This window comes from Salvelinus fontinalis, chromosome 3 (genome assembly GCF_029448725.1).
Source record: "Salvelinus fontinalis isolate EN_2023a chromosome 3, ASM2944872v1, whole genome shotgun sequence".
Taxonomy (NCBI): domain Eukaryota; kingdom Metazoa; phylum Chordata; class Actinopteri; order Salmoniformes; family Salmonidae; genus Salvelinus; species Salvelinus fontinalis.
Window position 1 is genome coordinate 13,134,678 of NC_074667.1, and position 20,220 is coordinate 13,154,897.

Consider the following 20,220-nt stretch of genomic DNA (forward strand, 5'->3'; position numbering starts at 1 on the left):
GTTTGATGGATCCTTTTTGTCTTCTTCTAAAACTCTTTTGGTATTTGTTTCATTAGTACATTGTTCATATAGTCCCAAAATGTTTTGCATATCAGCCATCAAGTTTTCAAGATCTATAACTTTCAAAATACAGAAATACAGCTGGTATGATGCAAAACATTTTTGGACGATATCAACAATGGACTAATAAAACAAATACCAAGAGTTTTTGGGTGGAGTGTTCCTTTAAAGGGAAAGTAATCCAAGAGTAACTGAAAGTAATCAGATTAGTTACTGAGTTTGGTGTAATCCAAAAGTTACCTCACTGATTGAAATTCTGGACAGGTAACTAGTAACTAACACATTACATTTAGAAAGTAGCCTAACCTACCCAACCCTGTTCCCTCTGTCTCTGTGTGTGTGTGTTGTGTCCAACTGTGTGGCGTCCTTGGGATGCCAGTCCTTGCACTTCTGAATATGGGCTACCTCCTCGAATTCCCCTATAAGCCCATGTTCATGCATCAAACAAAGGCGAGGAGGACGCACAACCAACCAGTGTGAAGTGCAAGCTATAGCTGTGTTATTTTCCACTGCGCAAAAAAATCTAATTTCCAGTCCGTTTTCAATTTTTGGGTTCCAGGTGAAGGCATAACCTGTGCTTCATAGCCTAAACGCAGGGCTGTTAGTAGCCTACTCGGTATTCCTTCACACGATTGTGGGGGTGAGGGTACCCGGTTGGGGTACCCATGTGCAAAGATGTCAGACGAGAGACAGGTGATGCGCTCTCTGCATGCATCCCGTCTTCAACAGGGGGAGCACAGCCACGGAACGTGCGGTCGAACAGCATGAGTTGAGGGATTCTTCCGCTCATCATATCTAAGCAGAACAGGGACCATGCAAGCAGCAGAGTGGAGATTTGAGCAGCTGTATCGTCCTACGGATACTTCAGGCATCCTTTCACTCTAAAAGCGTTCTCTTCTTACCGACGTTGAATGACAAGGCGGAATGGCAGGTGGACGTCGAGGACTTGTGGCCCCACAAAACACTTTCCTCGAGAACATCGTCCGACGATCCAATGGTAGGAATGTGTTCGTTTTTATTTTGTAGGAAGAAACACTGTGGATGATAGCCTATTGGCCAATCATTAAAAAACATGGATTTAATTATAGCCAAAACTCTCAGGACAACTAACCGTCAATTGACACCGTTTTTTAATAATTTTTGATTCGCCTATTTGATTTATACATTTATACAGCCAGCACGCTATGAAAATAATGATTAAACAATTAAAACTAATTGCATTTAATTGATGTTGTCTTTACAACAAACAACTCGAATGAGTAGCTGTGTCTACCATTGGTATTCCTTACCAGTCACCTTTACTGCACCTAAAAATAAACCAAAACATCCACTGTATTCCACATGATTTGTGCATTAAATAACTAAATTAGTAGATTAATATTTTCCTCTTGACATACCTATTCGATTCATGTTTTAAACCGAAATTACAAGTGTTTTTCAGATAGTCTAGAATTTTGGGGTTTGTGGAGGCACCCAGACTTGTTGGGCAAAATGAATCCGTTGACTTATTCAGAAAGTGACATGCTTGCCACGGGAGCTTTTGTTTTGGTTAATTCATTTATCTGTTTTTAACACTGTTTTTAGCCTCTTGCTTTAACCACTTTTCTTTTTAACTTTTCAGTTTGGACATTATCACATAGACAGACAGGTATAAACAATGTTTTAAAGTAGTGCAATGTCCCCTTTATGTTCTTCCCCAAATCATCCACCATAGACTTGTTTGTGTTCTGTAGACCCATTTTTCTTTTAATCGCACATAGTGAATAGCTTCACCCTCAAATATTCCCTGCACTTGCTTCCCCAGTTTTCATTCCTGATACTATCCTATGTGGAATAGACTCTAGTAGATAAACTCCCTCCGGGTTCCCTACTACTCCCCATGTTTTCAAGGCGTTGTGTCAGTCTTGTGAAACATTATGTTTGACATACCCAATGTCTGTGATGGTCTGTGTTGTCAATACGTATGAAGAATACATATTTTCTTAAGATAAGAGCGAGATTAAGTATACTGTAATGGGGGATTTAGGATCAGCGTTTATTGCCTTTTAGATCACAATGAATTAAGATGACAGGGTGGACCTGATCCTAGATCAGCACTCCTGATCTGAAACGCTTGAAACATCCATACCCTGAGCGTGCAAGACAAGAGAGGAAAACATCTTATACTCTCTCTACCCCCACTCCATTATAGACACATAGGTTATGTATAATGGTACCAAGACCACTTCACAAATGGGGTAGTCCCCGCTCATAGTTTGCTCAGAGTTTTTCGGAATGGGGCAGCTAAGGTCAAAGGGCATAACACCCAGCTGTTTGAAATGTGCTGGCTCATCACCTCGAACTGGGCCATTTAATGACACTGTAATGAATGTAGTCTTACAAGTGATGCCTGGCGATTAAACACAGCACCTTCTGAGGTCACTGCTACTGCTGTATCACTGCCTAACGAGCCAATGATAGACAATGTTATAATGATTGGTACCACTGCCTCAGCCAATGATAATGTTAGTCAGGTTGCACTGAAACAGACAAGACCCAATTTACCAGGCTTAAAGTTGTGGTACAATGGATACCGGCCCCTGAATCTGTCCAATACTACACAAGAGGGATATATGGTGTCGTATCGTAACCCCTTTAAACACTGTCTAAGATGCAACTGGTTCGATGTAGTAGATTTCTGCAAATGAAAAAGTATGCAATAATCAGGTTAATATTGACCAATAATATTGGCAGATGATGTATTAGTCATATCGGCCGGGCTCTAGCCATAATAGAACTATCCTTTGTAAGACAACAGTGAAAGTGTTGGATTTTGTGTACAGCATATTGATTTCACTGTCACGTTTCCCCTCTTCTCTCAACCTTGTTGCAGTAGCCTCGGATTCAGTTTCCACAACAAGTAAAACATCTTTGCCAATATGCTGTATATCATCATGGCAACGCTTCAGATGCTTCCCTTCGCCTGTTTCTATAGTGTCCAATAAATTCGACATTCACATACTATAGTTGGCAGTACATATTTAAAAGGATGGTAGTATTTTAAGTATGCTTCAAACGAACTAAAATACCTCACAATTGCAATAGCTGTGTCCTCAGCCGTGTTTTGTCTGCCTGATATTTATCTAGATAGATAAATGGATGTACTGTAGATGGTAAGTTATTACTCAACAATATGCCGTAATGCTCAGCATTACAGTAATACTTGGTTTTACCTAACTCTAACTTGTTAGCTGACTACCAATTTGGATTAAACATTTATTTTTATATATTTATTTTTATAATATAGGGTACAAAACACAATCAACATCAATATTACAATACTGCAACATCTATGTAAATGTACCGGGATTTGCCAAAAGCTAATTTGCACCTGTAGTCCCAGGGCAGGTAAGTAAGGGCAGTTACACAGCCACAATACACATACTCACTAAAACAATACAAAATACAAATACATTACATCCAATAATATATCATTCTAACAACAACAACATATTTGTATTAAAAAAACTATCATCAACTGTCACCTTACACACGAGGAACCACAGATAACGTATGTGTACAGGTTTGGATAGATTTGAGCCATGTTTTCAATTTAAATGTAAAAGTACAACAATGATTTCATGAAATAAAGACAAGTAGGCCTATGTCCAGTTACCTTATAACTTCCAAGTAAAATAATGAATTTACAGACAGTTACTAGTGCTGTAGTAGTTTCTATCAGTTCTTTCTGAACCAGGTTTCATGTTGTTTTCCCTCCCTGGGCAGATACCAACTTTGTTCTGGGCAATGCCCAGATTGTGGACTGGCCCATTGTGTACAGCAACGACGGCTTCTGCAAGCTCTCCGGTTACCACCGTGCTGAGGTCATGCAGAAAAGTAGCACCTGCAGGTACTTATGACTGCATTATGGCACCACTGATTTTGTGGGTCAGCATTTTGTTTCACTGACAGCAATACTATACAGTAGAGTGTAAATACAGTATATCTACATGAACATATAAACATATCGGGCTGGTTTCCTGGACCCAGATTAAGCCTACACCTGGATTTAAAGGGGCAATCTGCACTTGCTACATCCATTTTTAGATTCAAATTATTATACATACCCATTGATTCTTGAATATAACTTAGATGCCTCATTAGCTGTTCAACTGTCATACCCCATCAGAGCCAAAAATAAAAGCTTGTTTTACTCCTTTGTTTGTAAAGATTGTTATTGTAAACAAACACTGTATAGCCTCAAAACATGGTTAAAACAATCATTTTAATACCACACATGGTTAGTCCTTGTATCCATTGCACTGTCAATTAATTTGAGAGTGGTAACATTTCTCCAGCCCCATCCCACAGCTTGTTAACCAAAAACAATGGCAGGGTGCCCGCTTTATTGTCTGAACTGCAGATTGCCCCATTTAAAGGCATATTCAATGGGAAATATATAATAAAAGGGATTTTTAGTCCAGGAATAGGCTTAATCTGGGTTCGGGAGACTGGCCTATAAACGTATGAACATACAGTACATTCTATACATTAGTAATCATATTATTACTCCAATACAAATAAGACATAAGTTGACAATGTTTGTTCCATGCAAATTCAGGTTATTTCAGTCTACAGCAGTCGAGTGTTTTGGAATGAGAGAAAACGATGTAGGCACTAAGGAATTCAAAATGTGCCTTTGAAATAGCACACATACTTTGTATTTATGTCAATTCAACATGACATTCGCTGTGACCAGTGCTTATGCAGATGGCTTAACCATGTTATTTGTGAGCCGCAATGTTTTTCGTGAGGCCTTTGAAGCTTGGATAATTCGTTTCAAGAATCTGAATGTATTATCCAGTTTTATTTGTTTTGTATGTAAATTAGCACCAACAATGCAATTCTCAGTTTCATGTATGGGGAGCTCACAGACAAGGAGACGGGTGAGAAAGTGCAACAGACCTTTGAGAATTACGAGACGAATTCGTTCGAAATTCTCATGTATAAGAAGAATCGTAAGTGTTTCTTTGCTCTCCGTTGATTGAATCATGTCACATTTAATTAATACGTCAATTACTTATGAGAGACGTAAGATTATGAACAGATATCATAACGCCATTTTGTGTTTCCTACAGGGATGCCGGTGTGGTTCTTTGTAAAGATCGCACCGATCAGGAATGAGCAGGACAAGGTGGTGTTGTTTCTGTGCACTTTCAGTGACATCACCGCATTCAAACAGCCCATTGAGGATGACTCTGTGAAAGGTTGGCGTGACACTGAATTTCAGATCATCTAAGGAAGATTCTGTTTCAATGAGGACAGGATCAAGCTGAGGATAGTAGATACAATTGGTGTTGGAGAGCTACAAATGTGGGTTGCTGACATTATTGAGAGACATACCACAGTGCAGCATTTCACGTTACGACTTACATTTTTGTCTGATCATTTGAGCCAGTAATGTTGGACTTTCTCAGAATTCCGAATCAACCACTAGCTAGCCCTTGTCTTTAGGCAGTTCGTGTAGATCTGAAAGAAATGGATAGGTATACGCATATGGTAATAGTTCCATTTGCCATCTAATAAGCTATGAAGAATTTCCTCAATACTGAATACACCTATCGAATCTTTTCAGATTTACAGATATCCCTAGGGAGTAGTAGCCTGAAAACTCAGACAGAATTTAGCTCTGTGTCACATTTGTTGAAATGCAGCATGATTCAGTCTTGATTTCAAAGCTAAAGGGAGTGGATATGGGTTGATTTGGTATTCCGCATTTCTTTGACTCTGTCATTCAGGATGGGGTAAATTCGCTCGGCTCACACGGGCTCTGACGAGCAGCCGGGGAGTGTTGCAGCAGCTGGCGCCCACCGTCCACAAGGGCGAGAACGTCCACAAGCACTCTCGTCTTGCTGAGGTAGAGTGTGTGCCTCTGTCCCTGTTGATAAGCACTCATCCGCCTAAGTGTTTCTGGAAGGAGCAACCGTCTCGTATTTCCAAGCCCGCTTCTGTTTAGCTTCAGATGAAATGCCTAATCCTGTCCCCGAACTCACTCGCTACTTCTGAGCTAAATGAAGTGTGTCTTTCTGTTCCCAAAGCAGTAGACCGCAAGCCCTTGGCCACCTGGTTAACTGTAACTCTGCAGACAGACACGACTCTAATATGAAGGATCACTCTATATATAGTCCTGACCATAAACCCTTATGGCAGAAGTTCCCAATTACATTCATCTGTGGGCTTGAGCGCATGGTCGGGGAGCAGGAACATAATTATAAATAATCTGTACACTGCAAATTGACCGCAAGAAGCCGAAACAGATATAGTATTTGACGAAGAATTTGTCCCGTGGGCCGCCCATTGGGGGACCCTGTTGTATGACCTTTGCTGTGGAGTTGTGTAACCTAAATGTACATTTACATTACTCATTTAGCAGACTCTCTCATCCAGAGTGACTTATAATCAGTGCATAAAAGGACCGAGATGTCGACAAGAGCAGGATTCAATTAAATCTGCCTCAGCAATGTTTGACTTGTTTACGGACTTGATTATTACTGTACACTTTTTTTACTCTGAATAAGGGAGCCGTCTATGCTACTGTCTACAGTGTATATACCATACTGCAATGCAGGTTTGATTGAATAGTCCTTAGTCCTCTGAAAATCGCAAGGCTAGACATAAAGTCTCTAGTCCTCTGATATCCCAAGGGGACTGACTGCTTGGGTAGATATCTCCTCTGACATCTTCTGGGACTAGTCCAAGATGTCTTACCACCACCATCTTCTAGCAACATCCTGTTTCTTGAAAAATGGTGGAAAAGCTAATTGTGTTTTTAGATGGTCAGATAAGGTGCTCTGTTTACTAATGGGGAGATGTGATTGCTAGCTTAGGTAAAACAAAATGGCTTCCGTTTGTTTATTTGTTGATCCTGGAAAGTTCCATCAATTCATTAAAAAAAATATATGAGGGAGAGAGGAAGTCCAGTCTTATTTTGTATGTTATATTGATTGGGATAGAGAGTTATGTCACACTATCCAAGAGATAGCGAGAGATGAAATCAAGGCAACACTGAACTGTCTTTGTGTGGTCCAAAAGACTACAGAATGGGGTCATTATATTGTCATGACTTAGTATTTTCTATTATGAGTGTTATGTCAAAGTTATCGCTCTCATACAATAAGAGACACTGTCATAACAAACTAAAATGTTGTCATATTTTTGTGTACACTAGGTAAAAACGCACACCTGGAATGGTGAATAGCAGGAGAATCAAATTGCACACTGGTCCAATTCAGTGTTAGCCTTGTGGAACCAGTCTGATCGCGGTCACTATTCTACGCAGCGATCAGGCAGGTTCCACCAGGCTAATTAAAGGTAGCTAGCTGCCAAAACACTGACTCATTCATGACTCGTTACCAACCGTTTCTTAACCAAACTTAGGTCCTCCAGCTGGGCTCAGACATCCTCCCGCAGTACAAGCAGGAGACGCCTAAAACTCCTCCCCACATCATTCTCCACTACTGCGCCTTCAAGACCACCTGGGACTGGGTCATCCTCATCCTGACCTTCTACACAGCCATCATGGTGCCCTACAACGTCTCATTCAAGGTCTAAACTCTATTCAACTACTCACTAACCTTAACCCTTACCCTAACCTTAACCCGTACCCTAACCCTTACTCTAACCTTAACCCTTACTCTAAACTCCAAACCGAACCTTGGCAAACTGTTTATTTTTTATTTTTACTCTGTTTGTGTGTACTTTCATTGACTATGTACCAGCTGTAAATTGCCACTCAGGGATTCTCTACTCAACTACTTAAGTAATAAATAAAGATTCTCTACTCTACTACTTAAGTAAAGATTCTCTACTCTACTACTTAACTAATAAAGATTCTCTACTCTAAAACTCCAGACCAAGCAGAACAATGTCACCTGGCTGGTGGTGGACAGCATCGTGGATGTCATCTTTCTGGTGGACATCGTGCTCAACTTCCATACCACATTTGTGGGGCCAGCCGGAGAGGTCATCTCGGACCCCAAACTGATCCGGATGAACTACGTCAAGACGTGGTTCGTCATCGACCTGCTCTCCTGCCTGCCGTACGACGTCATCAATGCCTTCGAGAACGTTGACGAGGTCAGTGGTTTGTTTGTTAACTGGGGTCTGTGTGTTTGTGGATGGATGGATATGGATGAAGACACACACACACAGACAGACACACAGACAGACACACACATTGTTTTATGGATCTGGAAAGCTCACCATATCGTTGTAGCGTAATATGTATATACTGTATTCTATTCTATTGTATCGTAGTCTATGCCGCTCTGACATTGCTCGTCATATATTTATTTGTTCTTAATTCATCAATCCTTTACTTAGATTTGTGTGTATTGGGTATATGTTGTGAAATTGTTAGATATTATTTGTTAGACTTCAAGAGTCGCTTCAGCGCTGGGAATCTTCATCTGCACTGAGGAAAACTCACGTAGGGGGAGTCACTTTGAGTCAGTTTGAATTATTTGTGACTTGAAGTGCCTCTAGGGATTTTACGTCCATCCATAGGGACTGCTGGCGTTTTCGGCTAAGCTTTCTAGCGATAATGGGACTAAATGCTCTGTCATACTACCAGATTCTTTAGAAATGGCTTCTTGACTATAGGGACTGGATTCAAATAATCACAGATCACAGATTTTTGACAGTTATTTTTGCCGAGGATTTTTTTTTACCCATTGTCAGTTGAAATCCCAGACTGGTTTTGGGTACTGTAAAAACGTACTATTACTTTTAATCCTGTTGTTAATCTCTGTAAGCAGGAAGTCGCCCCACTGTGTATGATGTCATATTGCCGAGTATACCTTTAACCTCTGTGGTCACCATTATTCACTCTACAATACAGTCCTACCCACAGCCAGCTGAGTCATATCAAATTGAAAACAGAAAATAGATATGACTGAATAACCCTAGAAATGTGCATTGTTTTGGTTTAAAACAATGATGTGGATGACTCCGCTTTCTGAATGTTATTCTAATACAACTTCTCAGCAGTAGAAATGTCATCCCCCGCAGTTGCCTAATGGTTGCCTTAGAGTTGCCAGACAGTCAAAGATGATTATTATTTTTTAAATTTTTTATCCCCTTTTCATGGTATCCAATCGCAATTACTATCTTGTCTCATCGCTACAACTCCCGTACGGGCTCGGGAGAGACGAAGGTCGAAAGCCATGCGTCCTCCAAAGCACAACCCAACCAAGCCGCACTGCTTCTTAACACAGCGCGCCTCCAACCCGGAAGCCAGCCGCACCAATGTGTCGGAGGAAACACCGTGCACCTGGCCGGCGCGCATTGCGCCCGGCCCGCCATAGGAGTCGCTGGAGCGCGATGAGACAAGGATATCCCTACCGGCCAAACCCTCCCTACGACGCTAGGCCAATTGTGCGTCGCCCCACGGACCTCCCGGTCGCGGCCGGCTGCGACAGAGCCTGGGCGCGAACCCAGAGACTCTGGTGGCGCAGCTAGCACTGCGATACAGTGCCCTAGACCACTGCACCACCCAGGAGGCCCCGACAGTCAAAGATTTAAACACCATCGGACAACAGGGTTGCTGGAAAATACTGTGAATAGAGGCTAAAAAGTCAGAGAAGATCCCTTTAACATATTAAAAAGAACACAGGAATTAGAGGATGGTAAAACAGCACAAACTCATTGGAAGCAAACTTGGCCCAGAGGCCTTTGTAGGATGGTCCAGATCGTCTTGATTCACGCGCTAGTCTTGATAACCTTAAAGTAATCAATAGATGCTGCAAGTGATACCATTCTAGCCTAAGCCCAAGTACAGTATTATCAGCATAAAAATGACTCTGTACTACAGAAGGCACAGATAAAGGTCAATATTACATTTAAATAATGAATAAAAAAGTGGTTCAAAGGGTCAAACAACAAACATAGTTAGCCAATTATAGCTTAATTAACAAGTCACAACACTGTTTTTGTCCTTAAACTTTGGGCATTGTAACTTAGAACCAAAACAAAAGTGCAGAAACCACCTTTCCTCTCCACATCTCCAGTGTTATGTACTGTTGTGTTGTCTGCCTGTTGTTGTGCGAAGGGTGGTGTGCCGAAAGATTATAGCACCCCCACAGTGAGCTCCCACAAAGCCTGTGGGCGTTGCATGTGCCTTCGCTGCACTTGTCAACGCCAGTTATCCTTCCTTTTCATCCGGGTGCTGTGCCTCATATACAAGCACTGTGCAGCTAGCAACCATTCTGCTCCTCTGAAGGGAAGGCTTTCAGCACAGTGACCTTGTTTTGTATTCAATGACAATTGTAGGGAGACATTCAAGTTGCCACAGGGACACATTTGAGCTTTTTGTTTTTTCTCGGCTTAGAACGAAGCAGAGCTTCCTCTCTCCCTTTCATTGAGGAGATGTGTTTATTGTAGTTGAACGTAATTGCATCATGAACGTGTCCCCGGTGAGCTGAAAATTGCTTGGTGCAGTAGGTTCGCACACGTCATGGAGGCAAACGTGAGCAGAGGCTAGTGAGCTTACATAAACCGCACTGCGTTATGTTTGCCTTAAGTACTAAATGTAGATTCCCCCTTTCGGGAAGCGCCAGGCCCATGCATATTGCATCTCAGCCTCTCTGTACAGTATGCCACACAAAGTCTTAAATGTTTTAGGGAATCTAGATTCGATGAGCAGTTGATTTCACATCACATCACATGTTGACGTTTGAAGACGCCAAGAGCTTGATTCAAATTGAGCATGCAAAAGAGGGTAATGGGATTTTTGATAAAGCCACATACGAGGGACTCATTCAAATTCTGGAATTAAATCTCCAAATGGTTCAGAAACCTGTCCTCCCTAGGACTCATTCACATACCATTATCGGAGTAAGATCCTGGAACATTAATTGTGGGTGCCTGCTCCGTGTCCATCTATGAAAACAAAAGTAACCCCGGGCTAAATTAATTCCGATACTGTACTTTCCAGAGGTTGGTCCAGGACCCAAATAACCGTTATTCTGTCACATGGCAGTGTGGAATTCTTCACTAATCAAGCTTTTGTAGCAAATGTATGTTTTCTAGAAGTAGCATGCTATAAAACATACCCTCCAGCTATTATTTTATTTTATAGCTAATGGCATTGTATTCATTATCATCAACACACCATGGTACCAAATCCATTTGCAGGATATACTGTACAGTGATGTAGGGAGTGGAGTTCCACAGGGTTCACTGTTGGGACCCTTCCAGTTTATCTTTAATCAATGAATGAACAGTTAGTAAAATAGTTAGAACCACGAACAATGGATAATTGGAATGTTAGTAAAGCTCTACTTTTCATTCTCTCTCTTAGCCTAACCATGCCCTCTTCTTTTCTACCCATCAGGGCATCAGCAGTCTCTTCAGCTCCCTCAAAGTGGTCCGTCTGCTCCGCTTGGGCCGGGTGGCCCGTAAACTGGACCACTACATTGAGTACGGGGCCGCTGTCCTGGTTCTGCTGGTGTGCGTCTTTGGCCTGGCTGCCCACTGGTTGGCCTGCATCTGGTACAGCATCGGCGACTACGAGGTCATTGACGAGAACACCAACAGTGTGAGGATGGACAGCTGGCTCTACATATTGAGCGAATCGGTGGGGACACCGTACCGCTTCAACGCCAGTGGCTCCGGGAGGTGGGAAGGCGGGCCTAGCAAGGACTCGGTCTACATCACTTCCCTCTACTTCACCATGACCAGCCTGACCAGCATCGGCTTCGGCAACATCGCCCCCACCACAGATGGAGAAAAACTCTTCGCTGTGGCAATGATGATGATCGGATGTGAGTAAGAACCCTACCCATGAAATTTTACTGTCATCAAAGGAGGTTGGTAGGTGGAGACATAGGAGGACGGGCTGATTGTAATGGCTGGAATGGAATAAATTGAACCTCATCAAAACCATGTTTGATACCTTGTCACCGATTCCAGCCATTACGATTATATCTCCGCCCACCAGCCTCCTCTGACTGCCGTATTATCTTTATGAAAAATACAACACAATTGACGTTTCATTAAGAAATACCATGCCAGATGTGTCCCTTGCTTCTTCAGGGAGAAGTATTGTTAACAGGCCAGTATGTCTCTGAATACTTGATGAATTCAGTAGAAGATAGCATGCTGTTTAATGTCCTTACTATACAACTCAATCACAGCCACATTTACCATTCAGTTATTACAGATAATTGCTTGACTGAAGCATTTATGAACAATGTGACGGTTCTAATCAGTTCCCGAAAAGACACAGGTGCCTAATTTCACATGGTGCTTAAGGTTTATTATGAATAAGCCGATTTGTTTAATTTTGTGCTGTGAAGATTGTACATATCTAAAGGGGATTTTCAAATGCTTTCATCCATTTTGAGCTGGCAACTGAGTGATTCATCGTGTGCCCGTGGTTACAGGATTACTCCTTCTACTGGAGATGCGATTGACACAGTTTTGTCCCGGGTCCTTTTGTGGGACATTGCATTGGCTTTTCACAGAACTCTGTCGTGATTTTAAATTGCATTCTCAATTGCAACGCAGGCCTCAAGATTGAGGAATATGATGGATTGCAGAAATGAGAAAAGAGTTCTGTTTTATCTCTTTAGGTCAAGTTGAGACCTTCATTATCTACCTGGAAATAGACATAACATGTAATAGGACTGGGGAAACTGTGGCAGGCATCATCAGTTTGCGTTCTAGTGTCATGCTTGAAGTTTGCCAGTATAAAACGTTTGTTTCACATGACTATGTATAGACCAGTAAACTTCAACATCCCTGTGACGTAACACAGTTGCGAAATAATGAGGCAAGCGTGATCGGCACCTTTCAACTACTATTCCACCCCAGAATGCATTGCTGACCATTTAGTATACATTATGATCCATACTGACTTGTGTCTTGGTATCAATTTCTGAGTGTGAATCAAAACCACAAGCCGGGTGTTCGAAGCATCACACTCCAACCAACAGACCCTCATTTTATTAGCTTCGATATTTTAATACATACTGTACACTGTAAGGGTTGTTGAAACTTGGGGGGGGGGGGGGAGTTATCCAGCTCAGGAAATCAATTTGAGTAAAAAACAACAACACAATGTTATGTATTTAAATTATAACATGCATGGTACAACCTGAATAACTAAGTGAAGCAGTTTAGGGATTTATTTCACATCACACAGCATTGTTGTGTTGGTGTTGCAGCAGCAGATGAGGGGGAGTATACAGAGGTTTGCTCAGCACCTCGGGGAGAGACTGGCACTGCCCAGGGTTGACAGTGATGCAGGGTGGCAGGTGATAGTGGAAGCGAGAGTAACAGGGGAGCATGGGGGGGTCATGCTGCTATTCCTCAGTGGTGGGAAGACAGTCTGCCCCCCACAGCCTGGAAGCTGGACAGAAGCTTAGTCATGCAATATGTTGCCAGTTGAGTCGCCTGCCAGTGTGTTTGTGCGTGTGTGTTATGGGTTGGATTTCGTTTGTGTCTTGGTCTGTTTCTGAGTGAGTGTGTAGTGTATTCTCTGTATGTGTGTTTGAGCAGTCATAATTGTGTTGGGTGGTCCTTTGCATGGGGTGATGTAAGTTTCCTTTAACAATCAGTCTTCCAGATAGATGACACAGACACAGGAACCTTGGTATTGAAACTCTTTAGTAATAAAATGCAAATGCAGACAGAGATTCACCTCAGTAGTCTATAGTAAAGATCTGTGTGGCGAAACAGGAGACCACACTCTTTATACAACCTAACATCAATCATATCTTAGTATTGTTGCATTGGATTAGATACAAAGTATCTAAGATGAGAAAAACACGTCTAGACTGTGGTTTCTCCCTCTGCTATCTCGGCCTTGAGCCTGTGTGACTATCAGCAGGTGCAGGCAGTTCTCAGCCTGAGAACTAAAGCAGTACATCTCCATTTACCCAGTACTTTTCCATCATTGCGCATTGCAAGCATACAAAGGTTGTCACATATATACAGTGATCATGGCATTGGTGTAGCCTAACACCCGACCCCCAGGGTAAACCCCAAAAATAGTGTAAAACACAGAGATCCGCTCACGCCGTTGCATTTTGGCGTCCAGAGCTTATGACACGACGGTTGTTCCTGGCTGTCACGGTGGTCTTGTCTCAGTGCAGCCAGCCGTGTCATACCCTTCTGTGTCCTCATACGCATGCCAACCCTCCTCTCCCGCTTCTCTCTCTCCCACAAGGCTTGTTAACTGATTATTTACACGGAGTAAACATTAAGAGCACCTGCTCTTTCCATGACAGACTGACCAGGCGATCCAGGTAAAAGCTATGATCCCTTATTGATGTTAAATCCACTTCAATCAGTGGAGATGAAGGAGAGGAGACAGGTTAAAGGAGGATTTTAAAGCCAAGAGACAATTGAGACATGGATTGTGTATGTGTGCCATTCAGCGGGTGAATGGGCAAGACAAAGTATTTAAAGGAAAATGAAAATACTTTGAAAGTTACACATTTTGAAAACCTGATTGCTGACAAGCAAAACATTTTGGGACTATATCAACAATGGACTAATGAAACAAATACCAAAATGTAATTTTGGGGTGGAATTTGAACGGGGTATGGTAGTAGGTGCCAGGCGCACCGGTTTGTGTCAAGAACTGCAACGCTGCTGGGTTTTTCATGCTCAACAGTTTCCCGTGTGTATCAAGAATGGTCCACCACCCAAAGGACATCCAGCCATCTTGACACAACTGTTGGAGGCATTGGCGTCAAAATGGGCCAGCATTCCTGTGGAACGGGTCCATGCCCCAACACATTGAGGCTGTTCTGAGGGCAAAAGGGGGGGGGGGGGGGGGGGGGGCACACAACTCAATATTAGGAAGGTGTTCCAAATGTTCAGTATACTCAGTGTAACTGCCAGAGGGTCATCTGCCATGATTTCCATTTCAAAGTACACTGATGGAGAGGAGTGTTCTTATCTACAGGTGGATGTACTGGACTATACTTTGACGCAAAAGCTTCTTCTTGAAATATAGTAGCAGTGGTAGTGTTTTTGTGTATTTGAACTGCTTTAATAAGTCTGGTTTTAGGATTTCTGCCCAGGTCTTTAAAAAGGAAATAGCTCTGCCATTTGACGTAAGCTGAGAGTTAGCTAATACTAAACATTCTCCTTTTCGAGTTGATAAAGTCATGTTCTCTTTTTTTGGGGGCCAGTAATGATGACTTGTTTGAACACAAATTCAACGTAGCAGTTGTCATCCTCAAATAGAATACATTATGGAAATGTCCTCAAAAGAGGAATTGACTAAAATGAGAAAATTCACTTCATATACAGTACCAGTCAAAAGTTTGGACACACCTACTTATTCCAGGGTATTTCTTTATTTTGACCATTTTCTACATTTTAGAATAATAGTGAAGACATCAAAACTATGAAATAACACATATGGAATTACGCAGTAACCAAAAAAGTGTTAAACAAATCCAAATATATTTTATATTTGAAATTCTTCAAAGTAGCCATCCTTTGCCTTGATGAAAACTTTGCACACTCTTGGCATTCTCTCAACCAGCTTCATGAGGTAGTCACCTGGAATGCATTTCAATGAACAGGTGTGCCATGTTAAAAGTTCATTCGTGGAATTTCTTTCCTTCTAAATGCGTTTGAGCCAATCAGTTGTGTTGTGACAAGGTAGGGGTGATATACAGAAGATAGCCCTATTTGGTAAAAGACAAAGTCCATATTATGGCAAGAGCAGCTCAAATAAGCAAAGAGAAACGACAGTCCATCATTACTTAAAGAAATGAAGGTCAGTCAATCTGGGAGGATTTGTGCAATCGCAAAAACCATCAAGCGCTAAGATGAAACTGGCTCTCATGAGGACCGCCACAGGAAAGGAAGAACCAGAATTACCTGTGCTGCAGAGGACAAGTTCATTAGAATTACCAGCCTCAGAAATTGCAGCCCAAATAAATGCTTCACAGAGTTCAATTAACAGACACATCTCAATATCAACTGTTCAGAGGAGACTGCGTTAATCAGGCCTTCATGGTCTAATTGCTGCAAAGAAATCACTACTAAAGGACACCAATAATAAGAAGAGACTTGCTTGAGCCAAGAAACACGAGCAATGGACATTAGACCGGTGGAAATCTGTCCTTTGGTCTGATGAGTCCAGATTTTTGATGTGTGGTTCCCACCGTGATGCATGGAGGAGGTGGTGTATTGTGTAGGGGTGCTTTGCTGGTGACACTGTCGGTGATTTATTTAGAATTCAAGGCACACTTAACCAGCATGGCTACCACAGCATTCTGCAGCGATACACCATCCCACCTGGTTTGCGCTTAGTGGGACTATCATTTGTTTTTCAACAGGACAATGACCCAACGCACCTCCAGGCTGTTTAAGGGCTATTTGACAAAGAAGAAGAGTGATGGAGTGCTGCATCCGATGACCTGGCCTCCACAATCACCCAACCTCAACCAAATTGAGATGGTTTGGGATGAGTCGGACCGCAGAGTAAAGGAAAAGCAGCCAACAAGTGCCAATATGTGGGAACTCCTTCAAGACTGTTGGAAAAGCATTCCAGGTGAAGCTGGTTTAGAGAATACCAAGCGTGTGCAAAGCTGTCCAAACTTTTGACTGGTACTGTACATTTGAAGTGTCATGCTTTCAAACGGTACCCTATTGTATATGTAGATGCTGCCATGTATTTGTCTTTTCAAAATGTTAACCAATTGCTTTGAATGCGAATAGTAAACTGCCTATTTTGTCATAGTGCACATTTTCCCTTCTTTGGCTCAGTGCTCGCTCAGTGGGACTGATGCGCCCAAGGAGCGGGGAGGTACAGGACCCAATCTGAAACGAAATATGAGCTAAATCAGGTAGACTTGGCTAAAGAACACGGGTATTATGCATCAGAATAATGATGCCAATGTAGTGCATTGAAATACATGTTATGAGCCCACTGATAAAATCCTAGTGCCAGTTTATACTGATTCTGAGTTGTCAGCGATTGAGAAAGTAGAACATTTGTTTTGGCGCTTGGCACCCAGGGCCAGTACAGGATGATAGGGGACCACTCAGGGGACCACTACCCCTAAAAATAAGTTTCAATGGAGATTCTGATTCATGCAACTGCCACTATAGGCACTAAAGATTTTGACCTTTTGGTGTAAATCACAAGGTAGCTGGTTCAAATCAAATCAAATTGTATTGGTCACATACACATATTTAGCAGATGTTATTGCGGGTGTAGCGAAATGCTTGTGTTCCTAGCTCCAATAGTGCAGTAGTATCTAACAATTCACAACAATGCACACAAATCTAAAAGTAAAATAATGGATTTAACAAATATATAAATATTAGGACGACCAATGTCGGAGTGGCATTGATACAGTAGAATGGAAAACAGTATATACGTACATATGAACTGATCAAAGCAGTAAGTAAACATTATTTAAGTGACTAGTGTTCCATTATTAAAGTGATCCGTGATTCCATGTCTATGTATATAGGGCAGCAGCCTCTAAGGTGCAAGGTTGAGTAACCGGGTGGTGCCCGGCTAGTGATGTCTATTTAACAGTGATGGCCTTGAGATAGAAGCTGTTTTTCAGTCTCTCTGTACTGACCTCGCCTTCTGGATGATAGCGGGGTGAACAGGCCCTGGTTCGAGTGGTTGATGTCCTTGAGGATCTTTTTGGCCTTCCTGTGACATCTGGTGCTGTAGGTATCCTGGAGGGCAGGCAGTGTGCCCCCGGTGATGCGTTGGGTAGACCACACCACACTCTGGAGAGCCCTGCGGTTGCTCGCGGTGCAGTTGCCATACCCGGCGGTGATACAGCCCGACAGGATGCTCTCAATTGTGCATCTGTAAAAGTTTGTGAGGGTCTTAGGGGCCAAGCCAAATTTCTTCACCCTCCTGAGGTTGAAGAGGGGCTGTTGCGCCTTCTTCACCCACACTGCATGTGTGGGTGGACCATTTCAGATTGTCAGTGGCGTGTACACCGAAGAACTTGAAGCTTTTCACCTTCTCCACTGCGGCCCCGTCGATGTGGATATGGGCGTGCTCCCTCTGCTGTTTCCTGAAGTCCACAATTAGCACCTTCATTTTGTTGACGTTAAGGGAGAGGTTATTTTGCTGGCACCACTCTGCCAGGGCCCTCACCTCCCTGTAGGCTGTCTTGTCATTATTGGTAATCAGGCCTGTTAACGTTGTGTCATCTGCAAACTTGATGATTGAGTTGGAGGCGTGCTTGGCAACACAGTCATGGGTGAACAGGGAGTACAGGAGGGGCCTGAGCACACACCCTTGTGAGGCCCCTGTGTTGAGGATCATCAAAGTGGAGGTATTGTTTCCTAACTTAGGGGCGTACCATCAGGAATTCCCGGACCCAGTTGTACAGGGCAGGGTTCAGACTCAGGGCCCCGAGCTTAATGACGAGTTTGAAGGGTACTATGGTGTTGAAGGCTGAGCTATAGTCAATGAACAGCATTCTTACATAGGTATTCCTCTTGTCCAGATGGGATAGGGCAGTGTGCAGTGTGATGGCAATGGTTCAAGCCTAACACAGGATCCTGGGGAATATACGATCACAGGGGGTGTTTTGGACTCGTATTGTCTCACACAAGCAGCAGACACATTCGGTGTCAATGATCTAGAACAAAAGCTCTGGGCAACATGCAATTCTAACCCTAGCATACACGCGCACACACACTCCTCACTCTGACAGTTAGCTAGTGGGAGTTTGTGCCTTCAGGGCAAGGTGATTACACTCTGAGGAATGACTGTGTGCGAGCCAGCCTGGAATAAGCCCCAGACATGAGCTAAGTGGCTTGTCAGCTAGCTCTGGGTTTAATTTAGATTTAGGAGTCACACTTATTGTGTTGCACGGACAATCAAACACACTGAGTGTTAGGACCACTGCATGGTACTAGATGTGGGAAGTTGTTGCCATGGCAATCAATGTACAGGTGGACCATTTTAGCTCATTAGTGTAGTAATTTGTGAATATCTTAACAATCTAAAATGACTCTAAATCTGCTGTGCCTTATTACTTGGACTGATCTTTTTATTGATGCACTGAGTACCTGAGACTACTTCTTGAGTCGGCTCAAGAATCCAATGGTAAAAATAGATGATCCAGTTCCCTATGAAATCACCTGGTTCGGCAGACCACACACAGCATAGTTTCACTACCCCAGTTTCTCCTAGCCCCAACGCCTGGTTACATTTCCACTCGTTAATGTGAAGAATGTCACATGTAGAGGGTTCCACTACCGTAAAATAAGAACTTGAATTGACCACAGAATCTCAGATCCTCAGTGAGACCAATGCCTGCTTTAATTTTCCAGTATACAGTACCAGTCACAAGTTTGGGCACACCTACTCTTTCAATGGGTTTTCTTTATATGTACTATTTTCTACATTGTAGAGTAATAGTAAAGACATCAAAACCATGAAATAACACAAATGGAATCATGTAGTAACCAAAAAAGTATATATATTCTATTATTTTATATTCTTCAAAGTAGCCACCCTTTGCCATGATGACAGCTTTGCACATGCTTGGCATTCTCTCAACCAGCTTCTTGAGGTAGTCACCTGGAATGCTTTTCCAAAAGTTTTGAAGGCGTTACCACATATACTGAGCACTTGTTGGCTGATTTTCCTTCACTCTGTGGTCCAACTCATCCCAAACCATCTCAATTGGGTTGAGGTTGGGTGATTGTGGAGGCCAGGTCATCTGATGCAGCATCATGAGTTTGAGTTTATTTTTATTTTTACAGGGACACTGCACATTAGTCAACGTTTCAGTAAAAGTGCCGGTTTTAGCCAACCGGCTAATTTTCAATCGCAGTCCCTGGGCAGATTATTAAAAACATCGCTCTCTTTCTTTGACACATAGCCCTTACAGAGCCTGGATGTGTGTTTAGGGTAATTGTCCTGTTGAAAAACAAAAAAATAGTCCCACTAAGCGCAAGCCAGATGGGATGGCATATTGCTGCAGAATGCTGTGTGCCTTGAATTCTAAATAAATCACTGACAGTGTCCCCAGCAAAACACCCCCACACCATCACACCTCCTCCTCCATGCTTCATGGTGGGAAATACACATGCGGAGATCATCCGTTCACCTACTCTGCATCTCACAAAGACACGCGGTTAGAATCCAAAATCTCAAATTTGGAC

The 20,220-nt window shown here is 42.6% G+C and overlaps 1 protein-coding gene across 1 annotated transcript in view; it reads left to right on the forward strand.

Moving 5' to 3' along the window:
• The first annotated feature begins 445 nt into the window (after window positions 1–445).
• The window catches only part of LOC129839299 (potassium voltage-gated channel subfamily H member 1-like), a 77,005-nt gene continuing 57,230 nt past the window's right edge, over window positions 446–20,220 (forward strand). The window contains exons 1-8 of the mRNA XM_055906620.1: window positions 446–1,057; window positions 3,826–3,949; window positions 4,951–5,057; window positions 5,178–5,306; window positions 5,838–5,956; window positions 7,477–7,644; window positions 7,951–8,175; window positions 11,432–11,861. Coding sequence (XP_055762595.1) covers window positions 985–1,057; window positions 3,826–3,949; window positions 4,951–5,057; window positions 5,178–5,306; window positions 5,838–5,956; window positions 7,477–7,644; window positions 7,951–8,175; window positions 11,432–11,861 — 1,375 coding nt within the window. The 5' untranslated portion in view covers window positions 446–984. The remainder of the gene's footprint in view (window positions 1,058–3,825; window positions 3,950–4,950; window positions 5,058–5,177; window positions 5,307–5,837; window positions 5,957–7,476; window positions 7,645–7,950; window positions 8,176–11,431; window positions 11,862–20,220) is intronic.